The sequence below is a fragment of the Carcharodon carcharias genome, chromosome 16 (genome assembly GCF_017639515.1).
Source record: "Carcharodon carcharias isolate sCarCar2 chromosome 16, sCarCar2.pri, whole genome shotgun sequence".
In the NCBI taxonomy this organism is placed as follows: Eukaryota; Metazoa; Chordata; class Chondrichthyes; order Lamniformes; family Lamnidae; genus Carcharodon; species Carcharodon carcharias.
In genome coordinates this window covers 64,772,950-64,795,697 of record NC_054482.1, presented here as the reverse complement: position 1 = coordinate 64,795,697, position 22,748 = coordinate 64,772,950, and the positions used below count along the sequence as shown (strand labels likewise).

At 43.4% G+C, this 22,748-nt stretch overlaps 1 protein-coding gene across 4 annotated transcripts in view; it reads left to right on the top strand.

Annotated features, from left to right (window-relative positions):
* mysm1 (Myb-like, SWIRM and MPN domains 1) overlaps positions 1 to 22,748 on the top strand; it is a 110,450-nt gene that overhangs the window by 4,796 nt on the left and 82,906 nt on the right. For all 4 annotated transcript variants that reach the window (XR_005945522.1, XM_041208509.1, XM_041208508.1 and 1 more), the window contains exons 2-5: positions 4,415 to 4,493; positions 6,639 to 6,709; positions 9,244 to 9,321; positions 13,220 to 13,249. Coding sequence is in view for 3 of the 4 variants with exons in the window: in XM_041208509.1 (XP_041064443.1) it covers positions 4,415 to 4,493; positions 6,639 to 6,709; positions 9,244 to 9,321; positions 13,220 to 13,249 (258 nt within the window). In the remaining variant the exon portion in view is untranslated. The remainder of the gene's footprint in view (positions 1 to 4,414; positions 4,494 to 6,638; positions 6,710 to 9,243; positions 9,322 to 13,219; positions 13,250 to 22,748) is intronic.

Here is a 22,748-nt window from a genome sequence, read left to right as displayed (position 1 = left end):
ATTCTTGTTAGGCAAGGGAATCAAAGGTTATCGGGGTAGATGGGAATGTGGAAATTGAAACACAAACAGATCAGCCATGATCTTATTGAATGGCGGAACAGGCTCGAAGGTCCAAAACCTACTTCTGCTCGTATTTCAGATGTTCGAAAAGTAAATCTCTGCCCCCAACATGTCTTTGCCGCCTCACAATAACCACCAACCTTACAAGCCATGCCTTACCCACCCTCCTTGCAACCCCTACTCCAGCAGCAGGATAGCGACCTCCTCCTTGGCTGCAAACTCTTCCTTCAGCATTCCTTACCCACCAGGGAGCCAAGCCTGACAATCAGGCTGGCTTCTAGGCAAGGATCCTGTTCAAAATAACCAACCATACACGTTGGATATGGTGTATAACCAGCTCCACAGTGTTATGGACAGGAGGGGGATTAATTTAAACAGCCCTGATGTCTCCTCTCACTACCATCCATAAACAGAAAGGTGTTTCTGATTTCCCGCAAGCTGCAGCAACTCATTTCTGCCAATGCCCATCCAGGACCCTCCACCCCTACCCGCCCCTCTGACTCCATCCTGTCTTCTAATCCTGACCCCGGCCATGTATTCACCCATACCCCCTGACCTTCCCCTCTCTGGTGCTGAACATTCAGTACTCAGCAAAGAACTCAGTTTCATACCTTTATGCCCTCCCCGCAATGAATTCTGGGCTCAGCACAGTGCAGAACTCTTCTTCCGCCACCTTCGTTTCCGTGCTCACTTCTTTGGGCAGGAGTCCTCTCCCCGTTCAATAGATCTTTTCACCCGCCTCCAGTATTCTCTTTCCACCTTGACCCCTCCCTCTGGCCTCTAACCTGCTCTTGATCTTTTCATTGAGAACTGTCGGCATGACATCGGCCCTGTCTATTTCTCTGCTCCTCTCACCCACCCTAACCTGTCTCCTTCTGAACTTGCTCCTTTTTCTCAGGTCCAACTCTGATTTTATCAAACCAGCTGACAAGGGTGGTGCTGTTGTTGTCTGGCGCACTGACCTCTGGAGGGTTGGCTGAGCGTCAACTCGCAGACACTTCCTCCTACCTTTTCCTGGACCATGAACCCACCGCCGAACATCAAGCCATTGTTTCCAGAACTGTCACTGACCTCATCTTCTCTGGTGATCTCCCAACTTCAGACAGCCCGCTTCTACCTCCTCTCCAAAATCCACAAACAGGACTGTCCCAGTAGACTGATCTTGTCAGCCTGTTCGTGCCCCACGGAACTCATTTCTTCCTATCTTGACTCCATTCTCTCTCTCCCCTTGTCCAGTCTCTTCCCACCTACATCCGCAATTCCTCTGATGCCCTACATCATATCAACAATTTCCAGTTCCCTGGCCTCAGCCGCCTCCTCTTCACCATGGATGTCCGATCCCTCACCAGGATGGCCTGAGGGCTCTCCGCTTCTTCCTTGAACAGAAGCCCGAACAATCCCCACGCGCCACCACCCTCCTCGGTCGGGCTGAACTTTTTCTCTCACTGAACAATTTCTCCTTAAACTCGTGTTACTTTCTCCAAATAAAAGGTGTGGCTATGGGCACCTGCATGGGCCCCAGTTATGTCTGTCTCTTTATGGGATATGTGGAATATTCTTTGTTCCAGTCCTACTCAGGTCCCCTCCCATAACTCTTTCTCCTGTACATTGATGACTGTTTCGGTGCCGCTTCATGCTCTCGTCTGGATCTGGAAAAAATGATCAATTTTGCTTCCAATTTCCACCCCCTCATCACTTTCACGTGGTCCATATCTGACACTTCCCTTCCTTTCCTTGACACCTCTGTCCCAATTTCTGGTGATAGACTGTCCACCAATGTTCCTTACAATTCACCGACTCCTACAACTACCTTGACTACGACTCCTCACACCCTGCTTCCTGTAAGGACCCCATCCCATTCTCTCAGTTCCTTCGCCTCTGTCGCATCTGTTCAGACGATGCCACTTTCCAAAACAGTGCTTCTGACAAGCCTTCCTTCTTCCTTAACCAAGGCTTCCCACCCATGGTGGTTGACTGGAGCTTGACTGTGTCCGACCCATCTCCCATGCCTCTGCCCTCACACCTTCCTCTCCCTCCCAGAACCATGATAGGGTCCCCCTTGTCCTCACTTTTCACCCCACCAGCCTCCGCATTTAAAGGATCATCCTCTGCCACTTCCGCCAACTCCAGCATGATGCCACCACCAAACACATCTTCCCTTCACCCCCCCCCCATCGGCATTCCATAGGGACTGTTTCCTCTGGGTCCGCTGGTCCACTCCTCCATCACCCCCAACACACCCCACGGCACCTTCCCATGCATTCGCAGAAGGTGCAATACCTGCCCCTTTACTTCCCCTGTCCTTGCCTTCCAAGGGCCCAAACACTCCTTTCAAGTGAAGTAGCGCTTCACTTGCACTTCCCTCAATTTGGTCCACTGCATTCGCTGCTCCCAATGCGGTTTCCTTTACATTGGAGAGACAAAACGCAGACTGGGTGACCACTTTGTGAAACATCTTCGTTCTGTCCGCAAGCATGACCCAGACCCTCCCGTCGCTTGCCATATTAACACACCACCCTGCTCTCATGCCCGCATGTCTGTCCTTGCCCTGCTGCAATGTTCCAGTGAAGCTCAACGCAAACTGGAGGAACAGCACCTCATCTTCCGATTAGGCACTTTACAGCCTCCCAGACTTAACATTGAATTCAACAACTTCGGATCATGACCTCTCTCCTCCATCCTCACATCTTTTTGATCCCCTTTTTTCAAATATTTATTTTTTAATTTTTATGTATATATTTTTATTCCCACCTATTCCTATTATTATTATTTTCTAAATTTATTTCCATTCATTTTTTTATCGCCACCTTTTAACCTATTTTCATCTTTTCTCCCACACTGTCCCCTCCCCCCCCACCCTGCCCCACTAGGGCCATCTGTCACTTGCTCATCCTGCTTCCCACTCTTACTGTCACCATTAGCACCTCCTTTGGCCAGTATCACCACTGCCAGCACCCCTTCGACTTTTTTTTTGTGACGTCTTTTGCAATTTCCCCTTTGCCTCCACCTATCACTAGCCTTCTATTCAGCTTCACCTGGCCCCACCCCCCCTTAAACAATATATATTTCACCACATTTTTACTTCTCTTTAATTTTGAAGAAGAGTCCTAAGGACTCAAACCGTTAACTCTGTCTTTCTCTCCACAGATGCTGTCAGACCTGCTGAGTTTTTCTAGTGATTTTTGTTTTTGTTTCAGATTTCCAGCATCTGCAGTATTATGCTTTTTTCTGATTTCCCCCTTTGTAAGTTCAGTTTGGAGTGATCTAATCCTCTATTAATAACCCCACAGCAAACTCGAGATGAGGCAAAATAAGAGATCTGTTTATTTTACACACACACATAAAACACAGGAAGGGGTTTTGCAATGTCTGCCCCTTTTTGCACTTGTACGATAAAAGATGATAAGGGAAAGAAAGAGGTACAGGGCAAGACCATGATAAAAATAAGAGTTATGGCTTCATGTTAGTCCAGAGTCCAAGATCAAAAGCCCAGTGGGGTATTCCTTCAGAGATTAGCAGGCTGAAACTGTTGTAGGGTGATTTGTCTTTCCAGAAATGAGGACTTCCCTGATGGAAGAGGGAAAGTTGAAATGGATTAATCTTATAGGTCCAGATACAGGAGCTCCAGTGTTCCAGGAGTTCACAGTGTCTATTAGGGCCAGGCAATTTACCTGGGCAGATCTTTTTCTGCTGTTACCATGTAAGTTGGTAAAATGGTAGATTGCCTGGGTTCAGCTCCATGTGGCAATATTGCAGGTTCTAGCAACTTGGGAAGGTCTTGTGACATCATGTGTCATTCCTCTCACTGCTCCTGGGTTTTGGACAAAGGATGTATCTTTCCAGGTCTGGAATCTTGAGAGGTTTACTAGAGGACTCATGGTCCCTTTTATCCTTGCACACATACTGTCTTTAGGGCCAGACCTCTGCCTTAGAAATGTAACGAGTGTTTGTGCATTTCTTTGGAATTCGATTTTCTGCAGTCCCAGGGGACATTAGCATCTCTTCAGATATAACAAGGCCCCTGCTTGTTTTCTGAAGATTACAAATTTCTCTGGTATGAGTCATGGCTAGTCAGACATGTTAGGGTAAAGCCTTTGTCCAATTTAAAAATAAGATAATTTTATAAAGTATCCAGGTTGACATCGATATATTTTTCTTCCTGTCTCTTGGACAGGACAACGGTATTTAAAGAAACCTGGACTTCTGACCAGAATTCTGCAACCCCCCACCCCCCCACCCACCCAGTTAAATACCTTGCTCCAGCAAAGGTAGGGCGTTAATTCTTTGATTGTAGGATTGATTTTACTGTTTGTGGTTCTGAATCAATCAAAAAATTATTCATTTTTGTTTTAAGAGAGGATTGCGCCACAGTTCCTGGTTTCCTGCAGGACCATTATCTGGATTCTTCCTGGAGGAGTAACAATGGTTTTTTGGTAAGTCCTAAAACTCAGCATTGTGGTGGGTAATTTTAAATTTGTTGAATTTATTAAATATAAAAATGTAATTTCCTGTGAAGCATCAGTTTTTCAACAATGGGTCGCAGTGCAATATTCGCCAAACCAAATGATCAAATTCTGCAACTAAGCTCATACACCTAGTTTATTGTTACGCATTTGGGTCACCTTTCAGGTTCAATGGCACCAGTTGCTCTTGAAAGAAGGCTAAAATCTCTTATTTTTGTGGGTAGATTTTTGAAATATCATGTAGTTGAGGGCTGTGAGGAGCTGGCACTAAAGAGGAGTTGAGGCCTAGGGCAGATCAGCCATGATCTTATTGAATGGCGGGGCAGGCTTGAGGGGCTGAATGGCCTATTCCTGCTATTTCTTATGTTCCAAGGAAAATATGGACAGGCCAGGGAAGATGTGGCCACTTGCTCCACAAGAGCAGCTCAAATTGTGATCGTGGCCATCCAAGTCAGACCCACCACCCATTTATTAAACAGTTATCTTGAGTGAACCATCTCTGGTGGCATCACAACCATTCGCATTCTGTCAGCTGAAGCCATTGAGTAGATTGTTAACCTTGACATCAAAATATAACTGCTTCCTCGGCCATACGAATAAAAAAAATGCTCAAAAGACAAAGCAAGTAAATGCTTGATGAGGCAAGGCCAGTTGATATTGGATAAAACCAAAAAACTGCGGATGCTGGAAATCCAAAACAAAAACAGAATTACCTGGAAAAACTCAGCAGGTCTGGCAGCATCGGCGGAGAAGAAAAGAGTTGACGTTTCGAGTCCTCATGACCCTTCAACAGAACTAGTTCTTGATATTATAGTTTTTGATATTATTGGACTTAGTTAATTCAATCCACGCAATTTATCCCCAGGTAAGAATGCAAAATTAACAACATACCACATTACTCCACATTACTAGGTGGTCTTAATTTAAACAAGATGGCCTCTACCTATTTTACAGCATCTATAATCTTTTTGACTCAGTGAAGATGCTCACAAATTTCCCTGGCTGTCTTTGAAGGCTTTCCTGTTTCAGAAAGCCTCTGCTTGACTGTACGATCTCTTACTGATCAAAGACTTTCTGGCACAATGGGTGTGAGGTGTTAATTGAATACCGAGGCAGTCTAACAAATGACTTTGCTCTGAAGAAGAATCATACAGACTCGAAACACTAACTCTGTTTCTCTGTCCACAGCTGCTGTCAGACCTGCTGAGTTTTTCCAGCATCTTCTGTTTTTATTATCTAACAAATCACTTATTGTTTACAGTCCATGGGAAAATTACAGCAACTCTAGCGCTTTTGTCTATTTCAAAGACCTTTTGTTAACTTATCTAAATACACTATGCTTTTAAAAACCCAACATTAAAAGTGACCCTTTTTGTCCAATTTCTTTTTGTGGAACATTGCAGTAGCAGAATAGAACCTTTACCTTCTTAAGCCTGTTCTGTCATTCATTTAAATAAAGCTGCTTTATACCTTAAATCCATTTACCTGCATTTAATCTGTATTCCTGATACTCTTACCTTGTGAAGATCTGTGGACCCATTGAAAATTTCAGCTGACCCACAGCATTCACACTTGCTTACAAGCAACGGAATTCCAGATTTGCACTAGCCTATTTGTTTTCTAATTTCGATCCTAAACAGCCTAGCTCCAGTTTTGAGATTATGCCCCCTTATTCTGGATTTCCCCTCATCCCACCCCAAAGAGGGAATAGTTTCCATCTGCACTCTAGAATCCTGTCATAATTTTAAATATTTCAACTTCATCAGCCCTCATTACCGTCTAATTTTAGGGGAACACAAGCCCAATTTATGCAAGCTGTCCTCATAATTTAACCTTTAAGCCCTGAGAAGGTGGTGAATAGATTCTGAAATGTGAAAAACATCAGGAACAACTCACACTTATATTGGTGCATTTTATGATCTCAGGACATCCCAAAATGCTAGTGAAGTAGTTTTACAGTATAGTTACTGTTGTAATGTAGGGAAATGCAGACACATATTTCCGCACATCAAGCTCTCAGAAAAAACAATGAAATAAATGATGAGCTCATTTGGTGTTGATCAAAGGATAAATATTCTGAGTTTTTTGTGTTTTCAACATTCTTTATTTTCACAGTCCTGGACTTTGGATAGCTCTCTCAGTGAAGAGAATAGAGCAGCTATTGAGAAGATGTTACAAGAGGAAGAGTATCCTTTTCATTGGTGGCATTATTGTATAGGTTCATTACCACTGGAGTGAGATGTAATTATGTTTGCAGATAATCTTTCTCCCTCAGTGCAACAGAGCCGTGCTGTCTCTCCAGTTTGAAACTTTGCCTTTCTCTATGCCTTTATACCGAGTGACTCCTGAACCTAAGTAATTTCAACCACCATCTAAATTCCCTCTCCCTCTTCTGTCCTCACTTAATTTCATCCTGCATGTCAACTCTGCATTTTCATTGCCACTCCCCTGACTTCACTATTAGATGTGATCTTGGTACCTCTGAGGTCTACACTGTTGAACTTGTTACTTCTGAGCACTTCTACTTCTCTTTGCTATCCAAAATCCTACTTTTGCTCTGCCCTACTGCCCTGTTCTGTTGGGAAAACCTAACTGCTTAACCCTTTCCAGTTCTCAATTCCCTCTCCTTTAGCCCTCCATCTACCAAGGTGCTGCTATCTCTGTTGATCTTCTCAATAACTGCCACTGCTTCAAACACCATCACAGTCTCTCACTCAAGTTGTTTCCCTGTACAAGGCTTCAGTCTGAGAGTCAAAAGCTTGAGCGCAGATGCTGCAATATTGACCCAATCATGCCTTAGAAGACCTGGACTTGATCATGAAAAAAATAGCCTCTTATCCTCTGCAGCCAAATCATCAGCTTATACTAAATTATTTTTGTGAGCAAGAGTAATGCCATATTCTCTTCCTGCATTATCTCTTTCAAGCTCCTAAAGTCTTCACAGGATTTACTCCTACAAGTTGTTCCATTAATTGGCCCTGCTGTGAAGTAATAAGGTAATGAAATTGGAGGCAAGTGGAATTTATTTCTAGAACAGAGTCCACAGTATATTTAGAAACAGTTAATAGCCCAAATCTTCCACGAAGCAGCAATCACTGTTGGATTGCTGCTCCTCTCCTACTTTTCTGCAGCGTGACAGAGCTCCACGTTTTTGGCCCGGTCTTCCGATCCCAGCTTCTTTAGAAATGCAATGCGGTCTTCCACCGAACTGCTTCCTTGTAGCGCTGGAATATCGGGGGAAGACAAGCCACGTCCCCTTTTTATGGCACTAGCTGCCTTATTCTGGTAAGCATTCACTGACTCACTGAAAAGCTTTGAGACACTTTAACAGCTTTTCAGTATGTTAGTGAATGAGTGAGTAAATGGGTAAATGTGTAGGTGTGTAACTGGGTAGGGTGGCAGATCCGTAAGGTCGAGGAGGGGTCAGGTCGGGTGAGGGGTTGTCAGGTCGGGGCCTAGTCAGGTCAGGTTGGGGTGAGTTGGGGGAATCTGTGGGAAACAAGGGGGAGTCAGATAATGGGGGCTAGTCAGTTCAGGTTGCAGTAGAGTCAGAGGTCAGTGGTGGAGTCAGCTGTCGGAGGCTGGTTGGGAGGTCAGGGGGTCAGGTCGGGTTAGTGGGGGGTTGGGTGTGTAGTCTGGAGCCAAGGGGTGTAGTTGGGGGTCGAGGGGAGTGAGGAGGAGGGGTGGGATCAGTTGCATAGTTACCTAGGAGGTAGACTACGATTTTTCCATCTAACATTTCCTGCGTAACTATCCAGGTAGGTAAGTTCAAACTGTCCGAAGTCTCCGGCTTTAACTCAAGAGTTGTAGACTTTTGTGGAGGGTCGTGAGGAATTGCCAGTTGTAAATTCAGACTTCCCAGGCGATTCCCATGAGCCAGCGTGTCAGAACTTCCATGGGGTCCTGAAGCACATCTTGGGGAATGGGGCAGTGGAGGGGTACCTCCAGCCTCAGACTGTCTGGAGACCAGAATATCTGGACCTTTCAGGTTAATGACCTGAAACTTTAACTCTGTTTCTCTCTCCACAGATGCTGCCTGATATGCCATGTATTTTCAGCATTTCCTGTTTTTATTTCAGATTTCCAGCATCTGCAGTATTTTGCTTTTGTCCACAGAATATCAGTTGGTTGGAACAAACTTCCTGACTGTTCACTATATCTTCTCAATTTGGCAGTCTTATTTTCTGTTTCTCTTTATTCTTTTTAGTTTTCTTCTTCCTCCTTTTTCTGTAGAGGTTGACTCTTTGCTTGCAGTTTGGGCACTAGTTCCCTGGACACTAGTCCAGCATTACTCCACTCGAGTGTTTATTCCTGATATGAAAGTCTTTGCTAGTTAACAGTCTAGGTTAAGCACCCTAGTTAACTTTCTCCTCCCTAATCCAAGGGCATCAATACTAATTTTTCACTGCTAGCTAGTTCTAGTTGGTATCAGTTACCTCAGTACAGACTGGGAATTAAACCTAGGATGGTCCTGATCTGTATGGTTACCTTCTATTTTGCTGAGCCATCAGCAATGTCTTCTTTCTCATTAAGGTGGATCTGTGAAGAATTCATGGAACTTTAAAAAATGATGCAAATGCTAATGGAAACCGATAATATAATGGTCTCTGAATGCAGTTTGTATGTCTTCAAGTTGTAATCTCTCATACCCTGGATAAGTATTTCTTCAGAATGTAACTCATTCTTCTTTGCTTATGTGTGTTCCTTAACCATTTGATAGATACTACCTAACAGGGAAAAAACATCCACAAGGCAGCTGGTCTGATCACCAAGAGAGAGAGAAAATATCTGTGAAAAGGTGAATTGACATGTTTGGTAAATGGAGATCCATTTATTAATATTTAAAGCGTATAATGTACTATTTTTTAAACAAACTTTAACTGAAATCTCCCTTTTTTAAGCTGTTTAATAAAATACAATAACACCAGAAAAGATATTCTAATTACTACACAAGAGGAGTGAAAATATCTGTATTCAAGACCAGTTGAGATGAAATGAGGAGCTCCCTGTTGGATCAGCGCTTTTATCCAATGAAAAGTTAAGGCTCATCAACCATGAAAATTCCAGGTTCATACTCTGCTTCATGATAGGATAGCTGTTCTCAGATGAGGGAAGTTATAGTTTTGCTGCAGTGCCCCATGTTATGGAGAACATCACTTGAGTTTTGCTTGTGGTAACCTTTCCTGCTCAGAAGTGTATACTTGTGGATATCAGGTAGGGACAGGATTGAGCTTGGTTGTGAAGCCTTTTGCAGTCACATGCTTAGATTAACTGTTAAGGTTTATATTTGAATATTGGCCATGAGGGTGAGGTACTGGAAGGCACCCAGTGCCGTTTAATCATTACCTTGAGGCAAGATAGAAAGGGAAGAAAGTTGAATAGAAATCTTTAAAACATGAACTTCAGAACCTGTTGTATTATTTTCCACGCACTTTTGTGGATGGGTAGTGTACTGTTGTAGGAACTACTTTGTACGAGTTCACATGGTACCAGTTAAGTCTCTGTTTTGTAGAGTATGTGAAAACATTCATTGATTTCTTTTCATTTTAAGGGAAGGAAGATATAGAATCATAGTTGTTGACAACACAGGAGGCCATTCAGCCCGTGTCTGTGCCGGCTCTCTGCAAGGCTAGATCACCTACTGCCGCTCCCCTGGTATTTCCTGATAGCTCTGCAATTATTTTTCTTCAGATGACTATCCAGTTCTCTTTTGAAGGCCTCACTTGAATATGCCTCCACCGCACTCTCAGGCAGTACATCCCAGACCCTAACCACTCACAGCATAAGGAAGTTTTTCCTTATGTCACCATTGCTTCTTTTGACAATCACATTAAATTGGTTTCTCATCTTTCCTGCCAATGGAAACAGTTTCTCCCTATCTACACTGTCCAGACCCTTCATGATTTTAAACACTTCAATTAATTCTTCTTAATCTCTTTTCCAAAGAGAACAGCTTCAGCTTCTCCAATCTATCCATGTAACTGAAGTTCCTCATTCCTGGAACCCTTTTTGTGAATCTTTTCTGCACCCTCTCTAATGCCTTCACATCTTAATGTATGGTACCCAGAACTGGATACAGTAGTCCAGTTGAGGGTGAAACAGTATTTTATACAGGTTTATCATAACTTCCTTGCTTTTGTACTTTATGCCCCTATTTATAAAGCCCAGGATCGTATATGCTTTGTTGCCACTTTCTCAACCTGTCTCTGTCAGTGATTTGAGCACATGTACTCACTCTCAGGTTTGTGTGCTCCTACACCCTCTTTAGAATTGTACCTTTTACTTTATCTTGCCACTTTATTCTTCACATTAAAATATATTTATTTATTTAAATTGACACAATCTGTATTTTTTTCCCCTTTTATCTTTGTTTGATTGTCTTCCTGTGCAAAAGCTACTGGACCTTCACTAGTGCTACTTTAAATCTGGCTGCTGAAATTTCACAGAAGCCCAGTGTTTAACTTTCTTTCTGACACTCCCTTTGTACAAAATGCTAATGTATTACACTTAGTGCCATGCTAGGCCTTTCGAGGGGTGAGTCTTAATGCCACCAATGACTACGCCAAAGTACACATTGAACACTTCACTAAGGCATTCGGTCAGGATGATCCAGTTAAAAAGAAACATTCTGCTTTGGTATTGCTGCTGACTTTCAGAACTTGGCTGTACAAGAGCAGTGTAAAACCAGCTCCAGGAATTGCTCGGTATCTTCAATGTTTCCTCAGAGAAATGACTTGAGATTGGAAACTTTGCAGTGCAGTGGATTGTGAGCACAAGTCCATGTTACATTGCCCAGTGCAATTATTCTCAAGTGCAGTATGTCATCATGCCAACTTACTGTAGAAAAATTGATACATATTCCTCCGTTCCATCTCTTTGTCCCAGTTTCTTTGAATCAGTTGGTTTTTTTTTCTGTAAAGCTACTGTATAGAACTATCTTCCAATTTAGACCTATTGCTCTCACAAATTTAAAGTTTGGGCACTAACTAGGGTTGAAAAACTTAATTGATCAATTGATCAACAAACTTGGGACAAGGTATTTGAGCCTTTGAGTGTGAAAGTAACACAAATGTATGCACCCATTCATCTCCCATTGCTTATTCTTTATTCTGTATTTCTTGCTGCAATATTTGTGATTTTGTGCTGTTCTCCACTTGCTTTATCAGCTCACTGTAATCTATATGCCAAAAATGCATTTGACATTTTATTGGAATAATTTCCTTTGTTAAAGTTTTATATTTTGGGGGTGAGTAAAAGCCTAATTAATGTAAGGTTTAACATAAAATTAGAAGTGGGCTTTGTGACCAAATGTTAAGAAAAAAAACCTTTCTAGCACTGATATGGAAAGGATTTTGTCCTTTTTGTGTGCCTGTAAATTAGTTAATTAATACTCGCTGTTGCTTCCTGTAATTGAACATTTTCTTCTAGTTTAAATTGTTCTGTTACTTGTGCAAATGGCAGAATGTTAGACTCATCGTACCGTGGAAACTTAAATTAAAAAATTAATTTTTGGATATAGGCAACAACCTTTTATATGGGCAACATGTTCAGCAAAGGTCAGCGTTAAGTAAAGAGGAAAATTGTTATAATTTCAACCAATGCACGTCAGTGAGTGTCAAAAGTTGAGGACTTACTGGCAACCTTGCAACCAGTTAAAAATTCAGTAGCCAAATGGGAGCTGCTTATTCACAGAACAGCTGCATAAATAAGCTCTAATCTTTCTTTTTAACAGAGATCTGTGTGACATGCTGTCAGTGAGTGGAAGAAAACAGTGATTTCATCAGGCAGATTAGTGAGCTACTTAAATAGTTTTTTCTTACCTCAAGCTTATATGGATGTGTATGATGAAAGCAAAATACTGCACATGCTGGAAACCTGAAATAAAAACAGAAAATGCTGGAAAAACTCAGCAGTTTCAGCTGCATCTATGGAGAGAGAAACAGAGTTAATGTTTTGAGCCCATGTGACTCTTCTTCAGAGCTTATATGGATGTGTACTTCATTTTAAAATGCTGCAAAAATGTTTGTTTACCTATGCAAAAGTAGTGTTCTACTTGAGACCCATATTATATAGACTCAAAAACAAAATCACTTCACTGTAAAATTTAAAACTCATACAACTGAGATTAACATAGGGCCAGTAAGGTACAAAAAGTATATGTCGTGAAACTTAAACAGATGAAATTGCAGCATCAGTTGATATTTTGAAGTTTAGTCTTCTGGGGTGAAATATTTCAGGTTATAGTTTAGAAGAAGCATTTATTTAGAGTGCACAATGACGGATTGTCAAAGTTTGTGTGCTATACCACAGAGTGGTGGATGTAGACACTTTGAGTTCCTGACCTCACCCGTGTAACCCTTGAAAGGCGCTGAGTGGAGGCCACCCAGTTCTGCAGAGCAAGAGCAAGACATTTAGTATTGCTTTTACCCATCTCATTTTAACTGGTTTCAGACATCATGGGATGGGAGAAGACCAATTAAATTATCAGCAACTCAATTAAGGATTTTGATGTAATAACATGCTAACGTTTTATTAGGCAAGTAGCACCAATTGCAACTGAAATGTTGATTAATACAGAAATAATAAATGCTGGACTTAATTGTGAAGCTAATAATTTACCACTTTGGTTTCTTGCTGCAAATGCTCTTTATTTTCTTATCTGTATGCATTGACTTTTATTCCTGTTTTTACCATAGTATTCGCCAAAGGAAAGCTGCGAAAAGCAGGTATGTATGTATTTGTTCAAAAATTCTGTACTATCCAAGGTGATTGATTTGTAATATATTGAAAATTTTATATCTGCTTGAGATATCAGGGGCCCTGGCAGTAATTTTCAAATTCCCTCTGGCCACAGGTGAGGTGCCAGAGGACTGGAGGACTGCTAATGTTGTCCCATTATTAAAAAAGGGAGGAAGGAAAGGGAAGACCAGAAAATTACAGGCCAGTTAACCTAACCTTGGTGGTGGGGAAGTTACTAGAAAGCATTCTGAGGGACAGAATATATCTGCACTTGGAGAGACACGGATTAATCAGGGATAGTCAGCGTTGATTTGTTAAGAGGTAATTTTTGACAAATTTGATCGAATTTTTTGAGGAGGGAACCAGGAGTGTTGATGAGAGTAATGCATTTGACGTGGTCTGCATAAACTTTGGCAAGACTTTTAATAAGGTCCCTCATGGCAGACTGGTCAGGAAAATAAGAGCCCATGGGATCCAAGGCAAAGTGGCACGTTGGATCCAAAATTGGCTGAGAGGCAGGAAGCAGAGGTTGATGGTAGAGGGATGTTTCTGTGACTGGAAGTCTGTTTCCAGTGGGGTTCTGCAGGGCCGAGTGCTGGGGCCCTTGCTGTTTGTGGTGTACATAGATGTTTTGACTTAAATGTAGGGGGTATGGTCAAGAAGTTCGCGGATGACACGAAAATTGGTAGGATGGTAAATAGTGAGGAGGACAGCCGTAAACTGCAGGAGGATATCAATGGACTGGTCAGGTGGATAGAGCAGTGGCAAATGGAATTCAACCCAGAAAAGTGTGAGGTAATACGCTTGGAAAGGGCTAACAAAGCAAGGGATTCCACTATGAATTATAGGACCCTAGAAAGTACTGAAGATCAGAGGATGGTGTGTATATCCACAGATCCCTAGCAGGGCAGGTAGATAAGGTGTTTAAGAAGGCAAATGGGACACTTGCCTTTATTAGCTGGGGCATAGAATACAAGAGCAGGGAGGTTATGCTGGAACTGTATAAAATGCCGGTTAGGCCACAACTGGAGTATGCCATGCAGTTTTGGTCACCACATTATAGGAAGGATGTGATTGCACTGGAGAGGGTGCAGAGGAGATTTACCAGGATGCTGCCTGGGCAGAAGGGTCTGAGCTATAAAGAAAGATTGAATAGGCTGGAGTTGTTTTCCTTAGAGCAGCGAAGGTTGAGAGAGGTCCTGATAGCGATGTATAAGCTTATGAGGGGCGTGAATAGGAAGACATTTGTTCCATTAGTAGAGGGATCAGTAACCAGGGGGCATATATTTAAGGTAAGAATTAGAAGGCTAAGAGGGGAGTTGAAGAGAAATGTTTTCACCCAGAGGGTAGTGGGAGTCTGAAACTCTGCCTGAAAGGATGGGTTGAGTCAGAAACCCTTGTAACATTTAAGAAGTATTTAGATATTCACTTACATTGCCATAGCCTCCAGGGCTATGGGCCAAGCACTGGAAAATGGGATTAGCGCAGTCAGATCTTTATTGACCGGTGTGGACACGTTGGGCTGAATGGCTTCCTTCTGTGCTTTAAACATCTATGAGTATACTGTGTTAAGCTTGTTCATTTATATATATCTATTTTTAAAGGAAATTTCTTTTCTATTGTGCCCAATTCTGGGCACCACATGTTAAGAAGGACAAGAAGGCTTTGTAAAGGGCTCAGAAGAGATTTACTGGAATTACTCCAGGAATGAGAGACTACAGTTATGTGGATAGATTTGAGTAGCTGTTGTTCTTCCTAGAGCAGAGAAGGTTAAGAGGAGATTTGATTGAGATGTTTAAAACTATGAAGGATTTAGATGAAGAAAATGGAGAAACACTGTTTCTAATAGCTGAATATTCAGATATTCAGAGAGCACACATTCAAGGTGATTGACAAAAGAACCAGAGGCAACATGAAGAAAAGCTTTTTTATGCATCAAGCAGTTAGGATTTGGAGTGTACTGCCTGATAGGGTGGGCGGATACACATTCAATAGTAACTTTTAAAAACCTTTAACCTTACGAAAGGAGAAGCTCAGCAGTTCCAAAGAAGAGTCATATTGGACTTGAAACATTAGCTGTTTCTCGCTCCACAGATGCTGCCAGACCTGTTGAGTTTTTCAAGCACTTTGTTTTTACTTTCAGATCTCCAGCATCTGCAGTATTTTGCTTCTATTTTAGAATTTTTAATGTATTAGTAGTCAATTGCCTTTGGCATTGCATGCCTGAAGTCAAGGCCAAATATAGCTCTTAGGCAAGTGGAGTTAGAGATGAGGCAATTAGATGTAATTTGGTTTCTATTTTAAAGTTGCATGTTCTTCTTTTAGTTTCATTATCATTTTCCGCATTCACATTTGTAATGGAAATGGCCCATGTAAACTTTTCATGCTATCATTATATCCCCTGCCAGTGAAGATGCTTCAGAGGGAGGGGGGAGTTAAGGGGAGGAGAAGTGAGAGGGAAGGAGTAGAGGAGCAGAGGAGGGAAAGGGAGGAAACAGTGGTTGAACTTATAGTTCATAATGGAAGAAGTGAAGGCGGAGCAGTTTTAACTTTCACCCCTCATAATTCCTCCTCTTCTCCCCATATCTTCATTTCTCCCCTTACATCACTTCCCCTCTCTGTCTTATCTACCTTGTCTCCTACTTTCTCCTGTCATTGCTACCACCTTCCACCTCTCCATTCCCCTTATGCATCTGCCTTTTTCCTTTAGGGCGTTCGTATGTTTGCTAACACTGGCCCAATCCCCCAGCAGAACTAGATCTGCTTGTAGCAGATGAGCATCCTCTACACTATTGACTCCTGCTCGTATCTTGGTTTCGTCTGCAAATTTATCAATCGTTCCCCAAACACCTACACTAAATTATGAATTAAAATAGTATATAGCTCTAACATCAATCCTTGTGGGACACCACTGGTAACCAATCTCCAAGCAGATCTGTTTACAACCACTCTCTACCTACAGGCTTTCAGCCAATTCTCAGTCCACTGAAGCAGATTACCACTAATTTCACAAGATCCCGTTTGGAAAGAAACCTCATCAAAAGCTTTCTGAAAGCCTAGGTAGACAATATTCTTGAGCCAGTAACCTGGTGACTTCTTCAAAGCATCCAATCAAGTTGGTAAGATAAAATATTCTTTCCTGAAAGCCGAGTTAGGTTTCTCTGGTATTCCCTGCCTAAATAGTCACATGTTGCACCCCTCATGATTCCTTCGAGCATCTTACCTATTACTAATCTCAAGCTAATGGACCTTTTGTTACCCAATATTGAATTTTAAAAATATTAGCTTGTTTTAAAATTCACTTACGGGATGTGGGCGGCGCTGGTTAGGCCACCATTTATTGCTGACCCCTAATTGCCCATGAGAAGGTGCTTGTGAGCTGCCTTCTTAACCTGCTGCTGTCAACAGTGCTGTTAAGGAGGGAGTTCCAGAATTTTGACCCAGTGACAGTGAAGGAATGGCGATATAATTCTAAGTCAGGATGGAGGGGTAACTTCCAGGTGGAGGTGTTCCCATTTATCTGCCGCCCTTGCCCTTCTAGATGGTAGCAGCCGTGGCTTTAGAAGGTGCTGCCTAAGGAGCCTTGGTGAGTTACTGCAGTGCATCTTGTAAATGATACATATTGCTGTCACTGTTCACTGGTGGAGGGAGTGAATGTTTGTGGATGGGGTGCCAATGAAGCGGGCTGCTTTGCCCTGGGTTATGTCAAGCTTCTTGAGTGTTGTTGTAGTAGCACTCACCCAGGCAAGTGGAGAGTATTCCATCACACTCCTGAATTGTGCTTTGTAGTTGGTGGACAGGCTTTGAGGAGTCAGGAGGTGAGTTAATTGCAGCAAGATTCTTAGCCTCTGACCTGCTCTTGTAGCCACAGTATTTATATGGCTAATCCAGTTCAGTTTCTGGCCAATGGTAACCAACCAGGGTGTTGATAGTGTCAGATTCAGCGATGGTAATGACGTTGAATGTCAAGGGGCGATGGTTGGATTCTCTTGTTGAGATGGTCATTGCCTGGCACTTGTGTAGCGCAAATGTTACTTGCCACTTGTCAGTTCAAACCTGGATACTGTCCACGTCTTGCTGCATTTGGACATGCACTGCCTCAGTATCTGTGGAGTGACGAATGGTGCTAAACATGGTGCAATCATCAGCAAACATCCCCACTTCTGACCTTATGATCGAGGGAAGATCATTGATGAAGCAAATTAAGATGGTTGGGCCTAGGACACTACCCTGAGGAACTCCTGCATTGATGTCCTGGAACTGAGATGATTGACTTCCATCAACCACAACCATCTTCCTTTATGCTAGGTATGACTCCAACCAGTGAAAGGTTTTCCTCCTGATTCCCATTGACTTCAGTTTTGCTAGGGCTCCTTGAGGCCACATTCACTCAAATGCTGCCTTGATGTCAAGGGCTGTCACTCCCACCTGACCTCTGGAGTTCAGCTCTTTTGCCCATGTTTGAACCAAAGTTGTAATGAGGTCAGAAGCCGAATAACCCTGGCAGAACCCAAACTGACTGTTTTTGCCCACTCACTCAATCTGTCAATATCCCCTTGAAGATTCCTCATGTCCTCATCACAATATGCCCTCCAACCTATTTTTGTATCGTCAGCAAATTTGGATACCTTACACTCTTCTCCCCTCCCCCAAGTCATTAATATAAATAGTAAATAATTGAGGCCCCAGGACTGATCCTTGTGGCACTCCACTAATTATGTCTTTCCAACCCATTAATCCCGCTCTCTGTCTTCTGTATGTTAACCAATTCTCAATCCATGCTAATACATTACTCCCAATAACTTGAGTTCCTATCTTGTGCAATAATTTTTTGTGTGCCACCTTATCGAATGCCTCCTGGATTGCGTTAAGCCTTTTTAAATATCCTGCTATTTCTTCCTTAATAATGCACTCTAGCATTTTCCCAACAACAGATGTTAGGCTGACTGGCTTATAGGGGACAATTTTCTCCCCGTCGGGTGGGTCGGTCGGGAGCGGGCGCGGAGCTGATTGACAACCGCGATCGGTTGCGCGCCACCATTTTACGTGGATGGGCCAATTAAGGCCCGCTCAGCGTGACACACACCCGGAAGCGCTCAGCGCTACCTGTGCGGGCGGGGGGAGGAGGGAGGGCCAGGGCCTGCGTTCTTTCGCGTATGCGTGCGAAAGAGTGTAGAAATCTCCCTGAGGCAACTCTGTGCCTCGGAAATTAATTTCATTATCAAAAATTGAAAGAAAGAATAAATAAAATTGTTCAGACATGTCCCCTCATGTGACATTGTCACATGAGCTGGGATATGTTAATGAATTTTGTTGAAGCATTTTATTGAATTTAGAAACCTTTCATGAAACCTCATCCCATCCGTGGATGAGGTTCCATGAAAAATGCGAAGGCTTAAGGTTGGGCAGGCAACCCTGACAATTAGTTCAATTAGATTATTAATGCCCTTAACAGGCCTTTGACAGTTCGGCGGGCACGCAGCCTACTCTGGTGCGCGGCCGCCGAACTGAAGACCAGAATGAAGCGTCGTGACATTGGGCCACATGCTTGATGTCACCACGTGTCATTTTATGAGTCGGCATGCGGGGTCCACCCCCGCACGCTGAACAGAAGATTCTGGCCATAGTTTCCTGCTTTTTGTCTCCCTGCTTGAACAGGGGCATCACATTAGCAGTTTACCAATCCATTGGGATAAAAAGGCAGAGGAGAGTGGCAGAGACACAGGATAAAAGAGCGTGAGGAGAGCGGTAGAGACACAGGATAAAAGAGCGCGAGGAGAGCGGTAGAGACACAGGATAAAAGAGTGCGAGGAGAGCAGTGGAGACACAGGATAAAAGAGTGCGAGGAGAGCAGAGACACAGGATAAAACAGCGCAAGGAGAGCAGCGGAGACACAGGGTAAAAGAGCGCGAGGAGAGCGGTGGAGACACAGGATAAAAGAGCACGAGGAGAGCGGCGGAGACACAGGGTAAAAGAGCGCGAGGAGAGTGCCGGAGATACAGGATAAAAGAGTGCGAGGAGAGCAGAGACACAGGATAAAACTGAAAAAGTGACATCACAGGAAAGCTGTGAGCTCATTGGCTAGTAGGAAATCTGCACCAACGTTGAAAAAAACACTGCAAAACTGATTAATAAATTAATTAACTAAGTAGAGATGGCTGGGCAGGTGATGTGCTGTTGCTGTATAATGTGGAAGCTGGCAGATCCCATTGTGAGCCTCAGTGATCACATCTGCAGCAAGTGTTGGATGCTAGAGGAACTCTGGCTCAGAATTTATGAGCTGGAGTCCGAGCTCCGGACGCTGTGGCACATCCGGGAGGGGGAGAGTTACCTGGACGCTTTGTTTCAGGAGGCAGTCACAACCAGTAGATTCAGTACCTCAAATTCGGTCAGTGGTCAGGGTCAGCAGGGTGTGACTGCAAATGAGGCAGGTAGAGGGATCCTGTGTTCAGGAACAGAGGAGCCTCAGCTCTTGACCTTATCCAACAGGTACTTGCTCCCTGTGTGGATGAGGAACAGGGCTGTAGGGAGGATGAGCCAGCTGAGCACAGCACCGTAGCACAGGAGGCCATTCAAGAGGGGAAAGCAAAAAGACAAGTGGTAGTTGTAGGGGATTCTATAATTAGGGGAATTGATAGCATTCTTTGTAAGCAGGATCGAGAGTCCCGCATGGTATGTTGCCTGCCCGGTGCCAGGGTGAGGGACATCTCTGACTGGCTTGAAAGGATTTTGGAAAGGGAGGGGGAGGGACCAGTTGTTGTGGTCCACCTTGGGACAAATAATATAGGTAAGACTAGGAAAGAGGACCTGTTTGGGGATTATCAGGAACTAGGAACTAAATTAAAGAACAGGTCCTCAAGGGTTATAATCTCCGAATTACTACCCGAGCCATGTGCAAATTGGCATAGGGATGTGAGAATAAGGGAAGTAAACATGTAGCTAAAGGAGTGGTGCAGGAAAGAGGGGTTCCATTTCATGGGGCACTGGCATCAGTACTGGAGCAGGAGGGATCTGTACCGTTGGGACGGCCTCCACCTGAACCAATCTGGGACCAATGTTCTAGCAAAAAGGATAAATAAGGTAGTCAACAGGACTTTAAACTAGAAAGTGGAGGGGAAGGGAAGGGTAAAACTCCAAGAAGTATGACTAATGGGAAACAAAGCAGCAGGTTAGCGTGTGGGGGTTGGATTCAACTTCATGGAAAATTTTGAAAAAACTGACAAGGAAGGAGAGCCCAAAAGAGGCTATTAAAGTCTCCAGAACACAAAATAGGACAGATTGTTTGGAGTGGGCTAGGATTCTAACTTCAAGCACATCAGATAAAGGGACAACGATGAGAAGGGGGACGGCAAATACAGGACTGAAGGTGTTGTATCTGAATGCACGCAAAATAAGGTAAATGAGCTTGTGGTGCAGATTGAAATTGGCAGGTATGATGTGGTGGGCATCACAGAGACATGGCTGCAAGGGGATCAGGACTGGGAGCTAAATATCCAAGGATATACATCCTATCGAAAAGATAGGCAGGTTGGCAGAGGGGTGGGGTTGGTTTGTTGGTAAGAAATTAAATTAAATCGATAGCAAGAAATGATGTAGGGTCAGATGATGTAGAATCTATGTGGGTAGAGTTGAGGAACCGCAAGGCTAAAAAAAACCATAATGGGTGTTATGTACAGGCCTCCAAACAGTAGTCAGGATGTGGGGCACAAGATACACCAGGAGAGGTAAAAGGCGTGTAAGAAAGGCAAGGTTACAGTGATGATGGGGGATTTCAATATGCTTGTAGACTGGGAAAATCAGGTTGGTAGTGGATCCCAAGAAAAGGAATTTGTGGAATGTCTACAAGATGGCTTTTTGGAGCAGCTTGTGGTGGAGCCCACGAGGGAACAGGCAATTCTAGATTTAGTGATGTATAATGAGGCAGATTTGACAAGGGAGCTTAAGGTGAAGGAACCCTTAGGAGGAAGTGACCATAATATGATAGAATTTACCCTGCAATTTGAGGGGAAAAAGCTGGAATCAGATGTAACAGTATTACAGTTGCATAAAGGCAACTACAGAGGCATGAGGGAGGAGCTGGCCAGAATTGACTGGGAGATGAGCCTAGCAGGAAAGACAGTGGAACAGCAATGGCAGGAGTTTCTGGGAGTCATTTGAGAGACACAGCAAAAATTCATCCCTAGGAAGAAGAAGCATACTAAAGGGAGGACGAGGCAACCATGGCTGACAAGGGAAGTCAGGGACAGCACAAAAGCTAAAGAGAAAGCATACAATGCGGCAAAGAGCAGTGGGAAACCAGGGGATTGGGAAGCCTACAAACACCAACAGAGGACAACTAAAAAAGAAATAAGAAGGGAGAAGATTAAATATGAGGGTAAACTAGCCAGTAATATAAAAGAAAATTGCAAGAGTTTTTTTAGATATGTAAAGGGTAAGAGAGAGGCAAAAGTGGACATTGGGCTGCTGGAAAATGACGCTGGAGAAGTAGTAGTAGGGAACAAAGAAATGGCAGAGCAACTGAATAGGTACTTTGCGTCAATCTTCACGGTGGAAGACACAAGTAATATCCCCAAAGTTCAAGAGAGTCGGAGGGGGGCAGAGGTGAGTATGGTGGCCATTACCAAAGAGAAGGTGCTAGGAAAACTAAAAGGTCTGAAGGTGGATAAATCACCTGGACCAGATGGATTACACCCCAGAGTTCTGAAGGAGATAGCTGAAGAGATAACGGAGGCATTAGTGGTGATCTTTCAGGAATCACTGGAGTCAGGGAGGGTCCCAGAGGACTGGAAAATCGCTAATATAACCCCCCTGTTTAAGAAGGGAGTGAGGCAAAAGACGGGAAATTACGGGCCGATTAGCCTGACCTCGGTCGTTGGTAAGATTTTAGAGTCCATTATTAAGGATGAGATTTCAGAATACTTGGAAGTGTATGGTAAAATAGGGCAAAATCAGCATGGTTTCATCAAGGGGAAGTCATGCCTGACAAATCTGTTAGAATTCTTTGAGGAAGTAATGAGCAGGTTAGACAAAGGAGAGCCAATGGATGTTACCTACTTGGACTTCCAGAAGGCCTTTGACAAGGTGCCGCACAGGAGGCTGCTCAGTAAGATAAGAGCCCATGGTGTTAGAGGCAAGGTACTAGCATGGATAGAAGATTGGCTATCTGGCAGGAGGCAGAGAGTGGGGATAAGGGGGTCCTTCTCAGGATGGCGGCCAGTGACTAGTGGAGTTCCACAGGGGTCAGTGTTGGGACCACAACTTTTCACTTTATACATTAATGATGTAGATTAAGGAACTGAGGGCATCCTGGCCAAGTTTGCAGATGATACAAAGATAGGTGGAGAGACAGGTAGTATTGAGGAGGCGGGGAGGCTGCAGAAGGATTTGGACAGGTTAGGAGAATGGGCAAAGAAGTGGCAGATGGAATACAATGTGGGGAAGTGTGAGGTCATGCACTTTGGTAGGAAGAATAGAGGCATAGAGTTT